Source organism: Macrotis lagotis, chromosome 1, assembly GCF_037893015.1.
Source record: "Macrotis lagotis isolate mMagLag1 chromosome 1, bilby.v1.9.chrom.fasta, whole genome shotgun sequence".
NCBI lineage: Eukaryota > Metazoa > Chordata > Mammalia > Peramelemorphia > Peramelidae > Macrotis > Macrotis lagotis.
The window spans coordinates 184,651,671-184,670,291 of record NC_133658.1 but is presented as its reverse complement, the minus strand read 5'-3'; the positions used below and the strand labels follow the sequence as shown (position 1 = coordinate 184,670,291).

Sequence of the window (18,621 nt, the reverse complement as noted above, 5' to 3'; positions counted from 1 at the left end):
GCAATATATTTCTATTCAAATGTAATATATGAACCATTAAAAAATAATAAATATAAAAAATATATAATAAATAATTAATTAGAAGTGTAAATTTCTAATAGGCCATCCAAACATTCTGACATTCTTGAAATGTTAATTTATTAATTCAAGGTTAAGTTTTAATTATTTCAGGACAATGAGAAATTTAATCTTTTTAAAGGTGTCATTATCGTCAACCTGTTCTGAAAGTCAAACTCAATTGATTTTGTTCTAAAATATCTGATTCTTTGCTATTTTTAGTTTGTGCAATATATAATACAAAATTGAATTTTATTGCAATTCCTTCATTTAATTTTTTCCAAATCTTTGTTGATAATCATCTTTTTCAGTTAGTACAATTATATGAAGTTGACAGTATTGAATAAAAAGATATGTATATTTGAATACTTAATGTTTTTAATATTCAGTTTATTTACTAACAAGTCATTTTAATGAAGCTTAGTGAAGATTTTGACTGTAGTTCTAAATTTAGATGAAACAATGGATTCAATTATATTTTAAAGTTATAAAATTATGAAAGTTAATTTACATCTCCTATCATGATGTGAATTCATGATGAAAATATATATTCAAATGACTGATATTTAAACAAATCGGATAAATCTCCAGATATTTTATAACAAAAAATAAATGTATTCTGGCTACCCATTAACTATTGACATTCACACCTAAAATTTCACTGAGCTGAAAAATGATAAACATGTTAACTACAAGTTCTCAGCAAAAGTACAACTGTATAGAAATTAAATGAATGTCCTTCAACTGTAGAATGGCTTAACAAACTGTGGTATATGTATGTCATGGAACATTATTGTTCTATTAGAAACCAGGAGGGATGTGAATTCAGAGAAGCCTGGAAGGATTTGCATGAACTGAAGCTGAAGCAAGATGAACAGAACCAGAAGAACACCGTACAACATAACAGTAACATTGGGTTGATGGACTTGCTCATTCTATCAGTGCAACAATTAGGTAAAATTTTGGTATCTGCCTTAGAGAATACCATCTGTATCCAGAGAAAGAACTGTGGAGTTTGACAAAGATCAAAACTATTACCTTTAATTTTAAAAAAAGTTATCTTACTATGTAATTTTGCTATCTCTTATACTTTATTTTTCTTAAGGATATGATTTCTCTCTCAACACATTCAATTTAGATCAGTGTATAGCATGGAAACAACCTAAAGACTAACAGACTGCCTTCTATGGGGGGTGGGGGTGGGGGAGGGAAGCGAGATTAGGGGAAAAGTGCAAAACTAAAAATAAATAAATTGAATTAAAAAAAATAAAGAGTAGCCACAAAGTTTAAATACTAAATTTATAAGGTATTGTAATACAAATAAGCAATAGCATGTCTGCTGAACTTTAGTATAAAAGGACTGCATTTCCATGAAAAAAGCTGTGTAACATAAATATCATTCAACATTTATAGCCAATACAAAAAATGTCAAAGCTGCATGATTTGCATACATTAGTTACCTTCTACTTCAAACTTTCTTCATAGTAAATAATTCAATTAGAAGAAAGCTTAGTTTATGTTTTTCACATGCTGGAAATTAGCTTAATGATGTTAACAGAGACATGCTTTTCCCAAAGATCTCCTATTGCTAGTCCCAATGAATCATTAAATAGCACATTATATTGAATAAGTTAATTATACATTTCAACTTTTCAAAATAAATTGTGGTTTTTTTTCAAGTGAATGAAAACACATGAATGAGGTAAACAGAATGTAACAAATAATTTTACTGTTGGCACAAAAGATAGAGACAAACTTTTTTTTGAAAACCTTGGCAATGTGACAGATTGAATATACTACTCATCTATAATACTGGCAGAAATAACACTTCAATATTGTATTGAGATGAAAGATGCCAAAGAGAAACAAACTATTTCAGAACAAAATACTGAACTACATCTTTTCCCTCTCCACCCTGATTTGCCCTCTATGATTAATCATCTATTCAATAAATCCTATACTTACCTTATCCTGCCTAGACTTTACTATCCCTACCTCTTTTAACAACCCCTTCCCACGGCACTGGAAACAGTATGTTTTCTCTGCTAATCAAAGACTGAGTTATAAAAATGTCAGTTGCTTAACACTGACTTTAGAACACAAAATAATCCCCTCCCCATCTCCATGCCTTGCAGTTATATGTGGTGGGTAGGGAAATTATGCAATTTTGCACACAGACACACACACACACACACACACAGAAATTTCAAAAATATCAATAAGAATTTTTTGCTAGCAAATAATTCAGTTATTCTTTGAAAGTAAACCTTGTTAAAACTACAATTTCTAGATAATACAACATTTACTTTTCATTTCTTTACATAATTTAAGTGACCTATAAGTAAGATGGTGATCAAAGGTCAATTCTTTGAACTGGAAAGGTTCCATACCTGAATGATAACCACCCTCTGATCTTTCTTTAAAGCTTCAAGTGAGGGTAGGGATAGGAGGATTATTTTACTTTCAAACAAAGAAATAAGGGAAGGAGTGGTTGAATTGTAAATCCAATCTAAACTATGAAAGTTTGAAAAAATACAGTAGAAAGATGGTTTGAAGAACTCTCAAAGAACTATTTGTTTTATCTTGTCACCACTTTAAAGGACTATATTTCCTATTCCAAAAATACAATTACCTATCATATCAAAATTCATTTTACATAATCACGAAGAGTCAGATACAGTTGAAATGACTGAACAACAACCATAACCCAAATAGTTTAGAAACTCTAGGATAAGAGAGATAGAGTGGAAAAAAACCTGGGACTCATCTGCTCTTGCATTATATTTTATAGATGAGGACTCAAAGATCCATTTTTTGTGATGTAACTTGCTAAAGGTCACCTGGGTAACATGTAGAAAATCCAGAATTCAAACCCAAATCCAGGGTTTTTTTTTTCCCTGTGGATCAAATTTATTTTAAATAAATAGGCTACTGATATTGTGAGAATTCTCTGTAATTCTGAAAGTAATTGTGAAAAATGTTATTTCTTTTTAGAAGAGATGAAGAATAGTCCTGCCAGAAAAAAAAACAGGATGGAGTGAAGGTCCAACAGCCTTTGTGATTTCTTAAAGTTCTTAAGACTATATAGTTATCTCAAGTACAAAAGTACCAAAGCTTCAAAGTGTACCTTTCTCTAGCTTTTAAATAACTGAGGAATAAGAATCAAGTCTCTTTTTTGGGATATATTAGGTACCTAATATAACATTAACATTCATTAGATGTAATGATCAGCAACATCACTTAATATGAATCAAGTGCCCACTGAGTACAAGATACTGGCTGCACCAAAGAAATGGTTCAAAGGAATATTATGAAATCTCCATAAAAGAAGTAAACCTGTGACACAAGTTCTCTGATGCTCAGTAAAAACATGCTGCCTAGGATACAAATGTTTAGTATCATAACCATGGACACTGAATTGTCTTATATCCTCTTTAAAATGGAATGAAGCCACTAAAATGTTTCTTATTCCTTTGAAAGAGTCTGTCTCTATATATCTACCCTACAATAGCAAAACTATGAAATAAATACCCTAAACCATGGGGCTGTGGGGGGGGGGGGGGGGTTAAAATAAAACCTACATCTTCTTGGAATCAATCCTTTCTTTTTAATCATTATCTTTCCCTCTCCCCACACCCTGTCCCTCTGGGGAGGGAGAGAGACTAAAAAAACAAGAATGACAAAACTTGACTAACTTTAAAAGATGTAAACTAATCCCAGAATCAAATTTTATTTATTTTTAAAAAAATAAAAACTAGTTTTGTGCAAGTCCTGTAATACTTTGCTCAACCATAAGAGGGTAGAAATTTCCTTGTTCTCAGTTCTCCAAGTGAGTGTGCAATTCATTTTTAAAGGTGACAAAATAATTTCTGGATTTTATAATATTCTGTTCCTTTCCTTATCATTGCACCCCTGTGCATTTAAAAAAAAAGAGGGAATAGGTCCTAACTTCAGAATTCATGTACAACTTGGTTCCTGATTTTTCTCAATTTATTTCTACAAAGTAAATCAAGCAAAAGGAAAATGGTATTTTTTTAACAGAAACTAACGAGCACTTTTAATAAGTCAAGTATTGAGAGATTTACAAAGATGCATTTCTATGGAGGATTAAAGAGAGTTGGGGGGTAGGTGGGAAAAGAAATCATTTCTCTCATTTCCTGCTCTAGATTTTCACTCATTCTTTCACCAGTTGGTCAGTTCACTAAAAAGGAAACCCTAAGTGGCTTTTTAGTTGTTATGATTTCTAAAGTAGCTCGGATGGAGCCAGGGAGCTACTCTAGAGATGGAAATAGTACCACATCATACTGCAGTTCTCTGCACATGACTTGCTTGTATTGGCAAGCCTAAGAGGATTTTACCGGCTTCAAAAAGAAGACTTCTCAATGAAATATTTGAAAGGGGGTGGGGGTGGGGGGGAGTAATTGCCTTTTGGCCAAAAAAAAAAATAGTCCTCCTCTTGCTAAATGACCACTTCCTTCTAAGTCTCTGAAGGTTACGTGTCTTTTTCAGCGTCTCCTTGTCAATATTTCATTGCCTGTGGTTTCTGATGATCTAAGCCCCTGAAGTCATAATAAGCCTGGCTGATGTCACATTAACTTGGACGCTCCTCCTCTGAACACTCAAGAACTGAAGAGGGCTGGTGTTGGCTGAAGCTACCTCAGCCTAAGGCCAGTCTCTGTTGTCATACTGCACTCAGTATATTTTCAAAAGAAACATTGAGACGGAAAAATGAGAAGTTAAAAAAAATGGGAGCATAATGAAGGGGCTTCAGGGAGCAGCAATGCGAGTTAAACCACCTACCCACAGTGCCTTTACTAGGATAACATTCAGGGGCCTCTCAGTTTCTATCTCAATAAATACCTATTGACTGACTGCATTGTCTGATGTTTTCCACAAGGTTTGACAAAAATACTTGAGACCAAATGAGGAAGCAAAACCTCTGCTGAAGTTCTTAGGGCACTTTTTGCTACTGCTGATGCATGAAATCAAATATATTTTCATCTCATGTGGTTTGGAGTCAGGTTTCGAGAGCATATCTAAAAGGAGTGGCAGCCACCTATTACAACCAGAACTTCCTAACTCTACAGATTTTCACATCACACATTTCTAAACAGAATAATAGATATTATTTTTTTATTTTGATTGTCATGCCTTAAAGATTCTCATTATTACTATCTGAGGGTGGCTGCCTTTTAGGACTAGATGTTTGTTATATATGAACTTTTAAGAGAGAAGCTGGCTCATGCAGAGAAGATTAAGAATTTGGCTTCCACTGTAGACCAGAAGGGCAACTGACACGTTTCTTTGGTCCAGTTTGCTAGAAACACTTCCACCAAAAAAAATTACTGTTCTCCATCAGCAACTTGACTTTTACGTTGCCTCACTGAGCTTTCAGCCTCCCCATCAGTCAACTTTTGGTCTGGGACGTGCCCAGCATCTTCAGCTACTGATCCTTCATCCACTGCAGAGTCATCTTCTGAGGTGTCATTTGAATTGCTTCTTTCCTCTTCTCGTTCTGAAAGGTCTTCTTTGTCTTCTCCCTCTGAAAGGTCATCCTTTTCTTCTTCTTCTTCATCTGAAAGTTCTTTCTTTCCTTCTGAAATTCCCAGATCTTCAACTAGAAGAGCTTCCTTCTCCTTTTCAATTAGCTCTATAAAGAAAACAAGGAAAAATAACTTACACTGAATATATCAGCATCCAGTCAGCAACCAATCACAAAACTTTAATAATTAAAGATAAAAATGGAAATAATTAAGTAGGCTTCTACATTCAAGCTTATACACACACACAAACACACACACACACACACACACAGACACACATTAATCAGGTGATTTCTAATCTGAATTTTATTTATTTCAGATACAGTTCTAATTTGCTGTCAAAGTTTTTTTTCTCTTATATTACCCACTCCTTTGCTAATCTGTACTACAAAAAGCATATTCTTATTCTCTAAATTACTTTAATTCTAGAAAATACTCTTATTCTGCTTTAATAAAAAATAATTAAGAGTAAACATAGTAGGAGCAACTAGGTGGTGCAGTGAATAGAGCACCAGCCCTGGAGCCCTGAGTTCAAATTCTGCTCCAGACACTTAATAATTACCTAGCTGTGTGACCTTGGACAAGTCACTTAACCCCATTGCCTTGCCAAAAAAAAAACTAAACTAAAAAACAAAAAAAGATTTAACACAGGAGTATAGATTTAGAGCTGGAAAGCATCTCAAAAGTTATCTCTTGGTGGAGCCAAGATGGCAGCATGAAAGCAGTAATTCCCAGGAACTCATTCTCCAAAAAACTCCAAAAGCTGTCAAATATGACTTTAGACACAACTTAGAGGGGGCGGAACCACAGAAAGACTGAGTGATACAATTACCCAGTCCAAGACAACTTAGTTCCGCATGAAAGGTCTGTTTTACCAGGACTTGGGGATGGAAAAAACTGCTGTGAGTGCAGCTGGTCAGGTGCCTAGATCCCTGAGGATGCCTGGGTCTGTGGCGGGGGGGGGGGGGGGGGGGGGGGTTCCAGACCTTCTGGCTGAAGGATCACCGGGAACAGCTTGAAAGTCTGGGGGTGGGGTGAGAAAACTTCACTGCACCAGAGTGAGTGTGGAGCAAGAGCCGGCCTCTGAGCAGCTCTGCCGTAAGAACCTACAGTGGGAATCGGGAAGCCAGGCTGCACCTCCAGAGTCCAGCCCACAGATGGTAAGGGAGTGGGGGTGGGAGAACTGCAGAGGTCTCTCTGCTCTCCGTGGGGCAGGACTCAGCTCTTTCCCCACGCTCAGATCTAGGTTGCAGTTTGGGCTTCCACACTACCACAGCTGAGCAGGGATCATCCTCACAGCTCCAGGGCAGAAGGGAGGGCCTGAACACAGGCAAGAAAGCAGTCAAAGCCTCTCATAAGACCTTGAAGGAATTAAGATCCCAGTGGGTTGTCCCAACCGCCCCCCCAAATCAGTCATAGGCTGAGGAAATGAGCAAACAAAAGAAGAAAGAAGAATCTGACTACAGAAAATTACTTTGGTCCCATGGAAGATTCAAAAGATGAAAAAATAGAAGCTTCTGTACACAAAACCTCCAAGAGAAATAGAAAATGGGCTCAGGCTAAGGATGAACTCAAAATAGACTTTGAAAAGCAATTAAAAAACTGGGAGGAGAAATTAGAGCAATGCAGATAAATCATGAAAATCAAATCAGCAGCTTGGTGAAAGAAATGCAAAAAAGAACCTGAAGAAAATAATATGTTAAAAACCAATTTTGAGGGGGCAGCTAGGTGGCATAGTGGATAGAGCACCAGCCCTGGAGTCAGGAGTACCTGAGTTCAAATCTAGCCCCAGACACTTAATAATTACCTAGCTGTGTGGCCTGGGGCATAACCCCAGTGCCTTGCAAACACCTTAAAAAAGCAAAATAGTCTTAGCCAAATGGAAATGCCTCACAAAAGACAAATGAGGAGAAGAATACCTTAAGAAGAAGAATTGGTCAGATGCAAAAGGAGATTAAAAAGCTCTCTGAAGAAAATAACTCCTTCATATTTGGGAGTCTATTTGCCAAGACAGACTCAGAATCTTTTTGAAAACAATTATAAAACAGTTCTCACACGAATTAAATCAGATTTAAATAACTGGACAAATATCAACTGCTCATGTATAGGTAGAGCTAATATAATAAAAATGACAATTCTACCAAAACTAATCTGTTTAGTGTCCTACCAATCAAAATTCCAAAAAATTACTTTAACGAGTTAGAAAAAATTGTAAGTAAATTCATATGGAGAAATAAAAAGTCAAGAATTGCCAGGAGCTTAATGAAAAAAAAGTGCAAAAGAAGGTGGCTCAGCCCTACCTGATCTAAAATTATAGTATAAAGCATCAGTCATCAAAACTGTTTGGTATTGGCTAAGAAACAGAGTGGTGGACCAGCGGAATAGACTAGGTGTAAAAGCAGGAGATGATTATAGTAATCTGCTGTTTGATAAACCCAAAGAGTCCAGCCATTGGGATAAAAACTCCCTCTGATAAAAATTGCTGGGGTAATTGGAAGTTAGTATGGAAGAAACTTAGTTAGACCAACACCTCACACCCTTTACCAAGATAAGATCCAGATGGTTATAGGACATAAACATAAAAAACAATACTATAAGCAATAGAAGATCAAGGACTAGTCTACCTGTCAGATCTATGGAAATGGGAGCAGTTTATGACTAAGGAAGAGTTGGAGAACATTACCAAAAACCAATTAGATGATTTCGATTACATTAAATTAAAAAGCTTTTGCACAGATAAAAGCAATGTAACCAAGATCAAAAGAAATGTAGTAAATTGGGAAACAATCTTTACAACTTATGATGCTGACAAAGGACTCATTTCTAAAATATACAGAGAACTGAGTCATATTTTTAAAACAAAAAGCCATTCCCCAATTGACAAATGGTCAAAGGATATACAAAGGCAATTTACAGATGAGGAGATCAAAGCAATCCATAGCCATATGAAAAAAAAATGCTCTAAATCATTAATTATTAGAGAAATGCAAATTAAAGCTTCTCTGAGGTACCAGCTCACACCTTTCAGATTGGCCAATATGACCAGGAAGGATAATGATCATTGTTGGAAGGGTTGTGGGAAATCTGGGACACTATTACACTGTTGGTGAAGTTGTGAACTCATCCAACCTTTCTGGAGAGCTATTTGGAACTATGTCCAAAGGGCAACAAAAACGTGCATACCCTTTGACCCAGCAATACCACTACTGGGTCTATACCCTGAAGAGATGAGGAAAAAGGGTAAAAACATTACTTGTACAAAAATATTTATAGCAGCCCTGTTTGTGGTGGCAAAGAATTGGAAATCCAGTAAATGTCCTTCAGTTGGGGAATGGCTTAGCAAACTGTGGTATATGTATGTCATGGAACACTACTGTTCTATTAGAAACCAGGAGGGATGGGATTTCAGGGAAGCCTGGAGGGATTTGCATGACCTAATGCTGAGTGAGATGAGCAGAACCAGAAAAACACTGTACACCCTAACAGCAACATGGGAGTGATGTTCAACCTTGAAGGACTTGGTCATTCCACCAGTGCAACAATCAGGAACAATACTGGGCTGTCTGCAAAGGAGATCGCCATCTGTATCCAGATAAGGAGCTGTGGAGTTTGAACAAAGTACAAGGACTATTCCCTTTAATTTAGGAAAAAACAGATATCTTATTGTCTGATCTTGTTACCTCTTAGACTTCTCTTCTCTTCTTTAAGGATATGATTTCTCTCTCATCACACCCAATTTGGATCAAGGTAAAACAAAGTAAAGACTGACAGAGTGCTTTCCATGGGGGGGGGGGGGGGGGGAGCAAGATGGGGGAAATCTGTAAAACTCAAATAATATCTTTAATAAAAATAAATTTTTAAAAAAAGAAAAAAAAAAGAACTTCAAATGCAGAATAGAAGAAATAAAACTATTCCACAAAGTCAAAAATTAGAAGAAAATGTGAAATATCTTATTGGAAAAAAACATCCGACCTTGAAAACAGATCCAGTAGAGATCATTTAAAAATTATCAAAAGTCACGACCAGGAAAAAAGCCTAGACTTCATTTTTTTTTCTTTTTTTTTTTTTAGGTTTTTGCAAGGCAAACAGGGTTAAAGTGGCTTGCCCAAGGCCACACAGCTAGGTAATTATTAAATGTCTGAGACCAGATTTGAACCCAGGTACTCCTGATTCCAGGGCTGGTGCTCTATCCAGTACGCCACCTAGCCACCCCTCTAGACTTCATTTTCCAAGAAATAATTAAGCAAAATTTCCCAGAGATCCTAGAAGCAGAAGGTAAAATAGAAATTGAGGGAATTCCCTGATCACCTCCTAAAAGAGATCCCAAAAGAAAAAATTCAGGAATATGACAGCCAAATTCCAAAACTTACAAGTCAAAGAAAAAATACTACAAGTTGCCAGAAACAATTCAACTACCATGGCTCTATAGTCCAGATTACACAGGATCTGTCAGCATCTACATTAAGGGCTCATAAGGATTGGAATATGATTATTCCAGAAGGCAAAAGATCTTGGTTTACAACTGAGAATCAACTACTCAGCAAAACTGAATATCCTCTTTCAGGGGAAAAGATGGACTTTCAATGAAACAGAAGACTTTCAAACTCCTATTTAAACAACCAGAGCTGAACAGAAAGTTTGATCTCCAAGTACAGGACTCTGGTGAACCATAGAGGGAGTGGAAGACAGGGACTAACTATGAGGAACTTAACAGCGTTGAACTGCTTGTATTCCTGCATGGGAAGAAGATACTGATAACTCAAATGAATCTTCTCATTTATAAGAGCAGTTTGAAGGAGCATATATAGACAAGGCACAGGAAGGACATGAATAGAATAGTATAAATAAGTAAAAAGATGGAGTCCACAGGTGATAAAGGAAAGTACTACAAGGAAGAGAAAGGAGAGGAAGAAGGGGCTGAGATATTTCACATAAGAGACAAGAAAAGCTTTTACAATAGAGTGGAATGGGAGAAGGTGAGGAGGGATGAGTGAGCCTTCATTCTCATCAGAAATGGCTCAGAGAGGAAATGACATACACACTTAATAGTGTATAGAAATCTAGCTTACCCTAGAAGCAAAATGAGAGGAAAGGGATGGGATAAGGGAAAATAGGGGGAGGGAAGGGTGGGGAATAAGTGATAATAGAGAGGGAAGATCATGAGAGAGGATACTCAGACACAACACTTTTGAACAGGGACAGGGTAAAAGAGAATAGAATAAAGAAGAGTGAGGAGGAAAAGAGTGGAGAGAAATTCAGCTAGTAATAGCAACTGTGAGAAAAATATTGAAGCAACTTCTTTGATGGACTTATGATGAAGGCAATTCATCCCAGAGACAGAGCCACTGGAATCTGAACACAGGTGAAGTACATTTTTTTTCTCTCACTATTCTCTTTTTGTTTCTTTAAGATTTTATTTATTTTGAGTTTTACAATCTACCCCTAATCTTCCTCCCCCCCCCCACAGAGAAGGCAGTCTGTTAGTCTTCACAATGTTTCCATGGTATACATTGATCTAAGTTGAATATGATGAGAAAGAAATCACATCCTTAAGAAAAATAAAGTATAAGAGACAGCAGAATTAAATAGTATCTCTCACTATTCTTGAGGTTTCTCATCTTTTGAAGGGGGAGAGGGGTTTATGTTTACTCTCACAACAGGATTAATGTAATAATATAAAATTAATAAACCAAAAAGAAATAAATAAGTTATCTCTTTCAACTCCTAGATTTTGCAAATGTGGGAACTGACGACCATAGACCTTAAGTGACTTGTCCAAAGACATGTAAGCAGAAGTGAAGGTGGCAGAAGGTGTAGGTGACTCAAGAGTCAAAGATGACTCAAGCTTCAAACTTGGGTGACAAGCATAATGGTAGTATTTTTAAAATACATAGGGAAATTGAAAGAAGGAGGTAGGGGAAGATACTGAGTTTTTAATATATTGTTTGAGTGAAGGCAAGACAAGTAGATATAGATTTCTGGAAGTCAATGAAAAATGAGTGAATGGATTTCAAAGGACACATAAAAATATATTATCTGAAAGCAGAGAAAGAATAAATAGAATGATTTACACACACACACACACATGTCTAGTGGCAGACATCTATAGGGTGGGGGGGGAGGGAGGGAAGAAGAAAAGGGGAAAAAAAAGCTACGTGATAATTTAAATATATATATATATGTGTGTGTGTATATATATATATATATATATATATATATATATATATATATATATATATATATTTAGGTTTTTGCAAGGCAGATGGGGTTAAGTGGCTTGCCCAAGGCCACACAGCTAGGTAATTATTGTCTGAGGACTGGATTTGAACCCAGGTACTCCTGACTCCAGGGCTGGTGCTTTATCCACTGCACCACCTAGCTGCCCCTAAAAATATATTTTAAAGGAAAAGTAAGTTGAACATACTAGATCTGCAGTTTAGTTTCATGTGCAAGCATCTTTTTTTAAGCTTTAAAGCTTAATAAATGTTTTTAATTATGTATTAGTAAATTATTAATAAATATTCCTTAAATAAATTTAATAAATAGCACAAAATAAATGGAATAATTTAATAAACAAATGAATGGAGAATTAAGCTGGATTTAGGTGTCATCAGTAGTAGCTAAGTAGGGCAGTTACACCTTTGTTTAAATTTGACCCCAGATACTTGCTGTGTGACCTGGACAAGTCACTTACCTATTTATCCCCTTTGTAAAATGGGGATAACAGCATCTATCTCACATTCTTGTTGTGAGGCTCAAATGAGATATTATTTGTAAAGTGCTTAGTACAGTGCCCGGACCATAGAAGATTATGTGTAATAATGTTAACTATTATTATCTATATGCAGGTAATAACTAAACCCACAAGAACAGGTAAAGCCACTAAGGAGAAGAGGGTAATGAGAGAAAATAAGAGGTCCTGGTATATTTGCCTTGATTGACATGCACATTTAGAAGGCAAAAGAAGGATGCACAGTACAGGAATGGTCAGATGGGCAGAAGGAAAACAGGCTCTCAAGTCAAGGCAAAGAAGCTAAAGGAGGGTAGAGGATACAGGGGGAGGGCTGGGAAATGTTTATTTTATGATAGGTTAAGAATGATGAAGACTGAGAGAAAGAGTCTTTAAATTTTTATTGGATAGGATAAACTAGGACACATTTATAGGGAAGGGGGAGGGGAAACAGTGGGATTGCAGCTGCTGTTGCTTGTCGATAGAGGATCAAGACATCAGGAATGTGATGCTGTAACATGCAAGATAATCAAACTTAAGTGAGGGATTCATTATCTCTTCTGGTGTCATCTGGGTCCAGTGGTCAAATATGAATCAGGATGGCTGGATATGGTCCTGGGTACAGTGGAAGAGCTTGTCTTGCCAAGGGCAGAATGAAGATCAGAGGGGCAGAAAGTATTCTAAATGATATTAGCTCCTAAAGAAGACCAGAGTAGATGTGATCAAGAGGAAAAGTGAGGCATCAACAACCCTATGAGATGATCAGGCATGATGGAGGCAGGTCCTCTCAGCAGTTCAGAGAGCTAGGACAACCCTGGGAGACCTGCCATGTACAACACCATCCACATCCAGAGGAAAAAATATGAAGTCTGAATGCAAACTGTTCACTTTAAAAAAAAAAATTCTCTTATGTTTTTCCTTCCTATCTCATGGTTTTCTTTCTTTTCCTTTAGTCCTAATTCTTCTTATCCAAAATGGCTAATAGGTAAATATGTTAAACACAAATGTAGATGTACAACTTTTACTAGACTGTACCCACCATGGGAAGGGAGAAATAAGGGAAGGAGACAGAAAAAGTGACTTATAAATTTGCAAATAGATGAATGCCGTACTTGGAAAAATAAAATATCATTTTTTTTTTTAAAAAGAGTACATGTGAAGGTATCAGCCTTGGGAAAAACATCCTCCTCATCTTAGGATTCTGGAGCACAAGGAGAGGAAACTGAAGCTAGAGATAATCTGAAGTATGGAGGATTAGAGAACAAAAAAAAAAATGTTTTCAATTTTTTGAGGAAAGTTAGAGGCCAGGCTATCTGTTGAGAGGTGGGAAAGGTAGAAGAGTTAGAAAGAGATAGCAATATTATATTATAATATAAAAGAGAATGAGAAGTTTAAAGGAAAGATCTAGGAATACTGATTATTAGATATAAGAAGTCATAGGTGGGAGTGGGGGAAAGGGAGATAAAAGAAAAAAATTACAGAAAGCAAGGAAGAGTTAGCACGTATTAAGCTGGGTCTTGAAGGAAGAGAGAGTTTTAATCAGTGGACATTAGGCAAGAAGAAGGTCTATTCAATGCAAAGAGAATAATGTGAGATGTAAAAATAGGAAAGTATATCAGTACCATACCAATCAAACTACCAAATAATTATTTTACTGAGCTAGAAAAAAATAGTAACAAAATTCATCTGGAGCAACAAAAGGTCAAGAATAGCAACAGAACTGATGAAAAAAATGTAAAGGAAGGTGACCTCGCTCTACCCGATCTAAAACTATACTATAAAGCGACAGTCATCAAAACTGCCTGGTATTGGTTAAGAAATAGAATAATGGATAAGTGGATTAAGACAGGTTCAAACAAAACTGCAGTAAATGACTGTAGCAATCTGAAGTTTGACAAACCTAAAGACATTAGCTTCTGGGATAAGAATTCACTATTTGACAAAAATTGTTGGGAAAACTAGAAAATAGTCTGGCAAAAACTGGGCATAGATCCACATCTTACATCCTATACCAAAATAAGGTCAAAATGGGTACAGGATTTATACACAAAGGGCAACACCATAGATAAATTAATAGACCAAGTTTCTATCCATCAGATCTGTGGAAAGGGGAAAAATTTATGACCAAAGAAGAAACAGAAACATTCTAAACTGAAAAATGAATGATTTCAACTATATTGAATTAAAAAGGTTTTGCACTAATAAAATCAATGCTGCCAAAATTAGAAGGAAAGCACAAGTCTGGGAAACAATCTTGACAACTGGGAGTTCTGTTAAAAGTGTCATTTCTAAAAAAGAGAACTGCATCAAATTTATAAGGTTGCAAGTCTTTTCCCCATTGAGAAATGATTAAAGGCTATGAATATACAGTTTTCAAATGAAGAAACTAAAGCTATATAAAATCATATGAAAAATGCTCCAAACCATTATTGATTAGAAAAATGCAGATTTAAACAACTCCAAGGTATCGCTTCATGCTCATCAGATTGGCTAAGATGACCAAAAGGGATAATGATCAATGTTGGAGAGGTTGTGGGAGGACTGGAACATTGATGCATTGCTGGTGGAGTTGTGAACAGATCCAACCATTCTGGAGAACAATATGGAATTATGCCCAAAGAGCAATAAAAATGTCCATAGCCTTTGACCTAGCAATTCCAAAACTAGGCCTAGTTCCAATAGAAAATTGGAAAAGTTCCAAATGTTCCAAAATATTCATAGCAGCTCTTTTTATAGTGGCAAATAATTGGAAATTGAGGGGATGCTCATCAACTGAAGAATGACTAAACAAGTTATTATACATGAAAACTATGGAATACTATCGTTCTATAAGAAACCATAGTTTCTTATAAATGGTCAGATTCTAGAGAAGCATAGAAGGAATTACAGGATCTGATACTGAGTGAAGGGAGAAGAATCAAGAAAACAATGTACACATTAACAACAACATTGTGAAATGATCAACCTTGATGGAAGCAGCTCCTCTCAGCGGTTCAAAGAGCTAGGACAACTGTATTTGACTGGCTATGGACTATCTTATCCCCATCCAGAGGAAGCAAAACAAAACTAAAAAAATTCTTCAGAATCTGAGGAATATTACATTCACTTTAAAAAAAAAAAACTTATGCATTTCTTTCCCTTAAATCTAACTCCTCACAGCAAAATTGACTAACCTGTAAACACACTTAACACAAATGTATATGTACAATATTAACCTGACTGTTCACTGCTGAAGGGAAGGAATTTTGTAACTTAGAAATATGCATAGGCATATGGATGAATGTTAAAAAAAAAATCTTTCGTAACATGTATTTGGACAAGCAAAACATCAATAAAAAAATTTTAAAAATAAGAAATAGGAGAACATAGAATGAACATAAGAGATGGAAAGTATTCCACTTTGGCTGGAATACAGAATAGAAGGAATAACTTGACATAAAACTGGAAAGGTAGTTTGCAACTGGACTCTGGATGACCTTCAAAGGTAAGCTAAAGAATTTAAATTTTATTCAGTCAGCAGCAGGGGAGCACTGGGAGTTTTGGGATAGTCATAATTATCAAAGAAATAACATTAAGTATAGACATTCTTATATTCATATGTCAAGTTTTATCTGGACTGTTTAGAATATAATTTAGATAACATTAGAATCAGGAAGACCTGGGCTTATGTTCTGCCTCAGAACATACGAGCCATGAGCAAGTAATTTAATCTTTTTGAGTGTCAGACAAGAATATAAATTATAAATGAGCTCCTAATCAGCATCAGCTAAAGGAGCAAATTTTTACACTACTAAGTTTAATGATAAGTGCAAATTAAAAAAAAGTTTTTCTTCTAGTTTCCAAAAGTTCAGAGATCAGTTCCATTCTAATTAGTAAGGATTTATTTTCTGGTCTCACAAAATATACATTATGCAAACAAAACATAAAATTTCCTCATCAACATAAGACTGTATAATATTGGAAAACCATCTAGAATGGGAATAGCTTTTAAAATTCTGGAAACTAGAGAAAAAAATCTCCTCTAATATAGCAAAATCTAACATTAGGAGAAAATATACAAGAATATTCTTTGTTCATACTGCTTTTTTTTCCTTCTTATAAATATATACCCAGTGTATAAGTGAACAGATTGCTTGATGGTGAAAGGCTCAATTACATTTAAGAAAGAAGTCAAAGAAATGGTATACGTTAGCTCAAAATGCTTACCTGACTGATCTGTTTCATCTCTTTGTTTAGTTGGACAAAAGCAGTCTGCAAGTAAAACCAGTACCTGAGGGAAAAAGGGATAAGATGTGATTCCAGATATAAAAGAGACAATAACCAAATTAAATTAATACCCAAATTACTCAAATTATATATTGCTCTCAAAACACAGATATTTATTTCTAAATAAATGATTAACAATAAACAATGGTAAGAGAATATTACTGTATCTTTTGTTACTTAGGTCTGTGTACTCTTGGTTTTGTTTTCTGTGACACTGTTCAATGCTCACTACATTCAGGCCGCCTATATTCAGGATAGATAGACTGGATGCTTTGTATAATGTATAAATCTTCAACCTCTTGTTTCTTTTTTTTGAACCGTATTTTCCCAATGGTTTTCACCACTCCTCACGTTTTTCATATTCTTTGTGTTGAAGTCACTGAGTACTAAATGCTAGGTGATAAAGTACCCCAACATGATAAAATCAACTCTGCAAATTATGTTTTACAGTTGTATTTTCAGAATCTCAAATGAAGTTGGACAATTATGCTTAATAAATCTTCGTTCATTGAGTTTTGTTTCAATCACAGGAAGAATGTTGACTGATATAATTCAATTATACCTAAAGAATGTCAGCTCTGGAAGTTGGGCAAATATCTCACATTTAGAATTTAGACCACCTGCCCCTTTTAATATCATTCTACTAACATCACTGCAAAAGTAGAGGGGAATGAGAGAACAGGTCTGAGGACCAATTTGTAATTTTGTTTTATTTTGTTTCACAAAAAAATTCTTTGGTCATGGCAAATTGTGAAATATGGCAAATTGTGAAGCCAAACTTGGTTTTAACATGTTGGGATATTTGGTCATCTTGCATTTCATACTCATATTAAATATTTAGATGGCAACCTATCACAAATACCATTACAGTCTAGCATCATTTGTTTTAAAGAATATACAGGAAAAGATATTTGAAAAAGGACTATCCAAAGAACACAAATATTTAGTACTTGGAGATTTCAACATAAAGGATGTAAAAAATGTGAAGGATGGTGAAAAACATGTTGGAAAATATAGTTAAAGAAAAAGAAACAAGAGGTTGAAGACTTATACATTATACAAAGCATCCCGTCCATCTATCCTAAATATGTGGCCTGAATGTAGTAAACATAGAATAATATCACAGAAAACAAAATTGATTATATATGAATAGGAAATGAAACAGAAAAAACAAAGTCACAGGATATCATTTCCTATGGAAGAATTATGGGATGTAAAGTGATTGCTACAAAGAAGAAACATTATTGAAAAACTGCTGCGGCCACCAGATTCTCCTGACCAAATGGAAAGACACAGCAGCAAAAGATAGCACTAGTTTAGAATATAAACACTTTTGTACGATGGTGAAGACTTAAAAGTTTTAACTAGAGAAGTAGTGACAGGACAAATAAGTTTTTAGAAAGCTTGGAGACACTTGGCTAAGCCAGATGATCTTGACAGCATTTACGGTTAAAACTGGGAAAACACAACAAAAACAAAACTAAACTAAACAAAAAAGCAAATGAAAAAATTGAGAAGATCTATAAACATGTCTATAACTTTCTTTTCTTCAACCAAGGATAATGAAAAACTATTTAGATTCTAATATCATAGTTTTTTTTTTTATGAGGGAATCAATATTGGCCCTTTTTAACCTATATTAAGTAATAGCTTTCTCAATGAGGGGAAGTGGGGTGGGAAGAAGGGAGAGAATCTGGAACTCAAGGTTTAGGAAATGAATGCTGAAACTTGCTTTAGCATGTAACTGGGGGTAAAAGAAAACAAAATTAAAAATTAAAAAAGAAAACACAAATGTGGTAAACTAGTCCAAGTATGGAAAAAGTCTGTGCCAGTGGGAAAAAATCTTCAGTACAATTAGGGATTGATTTAGTAACCTGGAAGACAGAATACTAAAATACTTGGGGAAAAAATAAACCAAACATTTATTTTTACAGAAAAAGAGGTGAATAAGATTAAGGTCAACAAGTACAGTTCATATATGCTTACTTTCCTACCTCCAGGAGAGTTCTATGAAAATAATCTAGA

At 35.3% G+C, this 18,621-nt stretch overlaps 1 protein-coding gene across 1 annotated transcript in view; it reads right to left on the bottom strand.

The window, feature by feature from the left end:
• Nucleotides 1–642: 642 nt before the first annotated feature.
• Nucleotides 643–18,621, bottom strand: part of TMX4 (thioredoxin related transmembrane protein 4) — a 92,597-nt gene continuing 74,618 nt past the window's right edge. The window contains exons 7-8 of the mRNA XM_074209480.1: nucleotides 16,537–16,600; nucleotides 643–5,707 (exon numbers count right to left, since the gene is read on the bottom strand). Of these exons, the coding sequence (XP_074065581.1) occupies nucleotides 5,400–5,707; nucleotides 16,537–16,600 (372 nt within the window). The 3' untranslated portion in view covers nucleotides 643–5,399. The remainder of the gene's footprint in view (nucleotides 5,708–16,536; nucleotides 16,601–18,621) is intronic.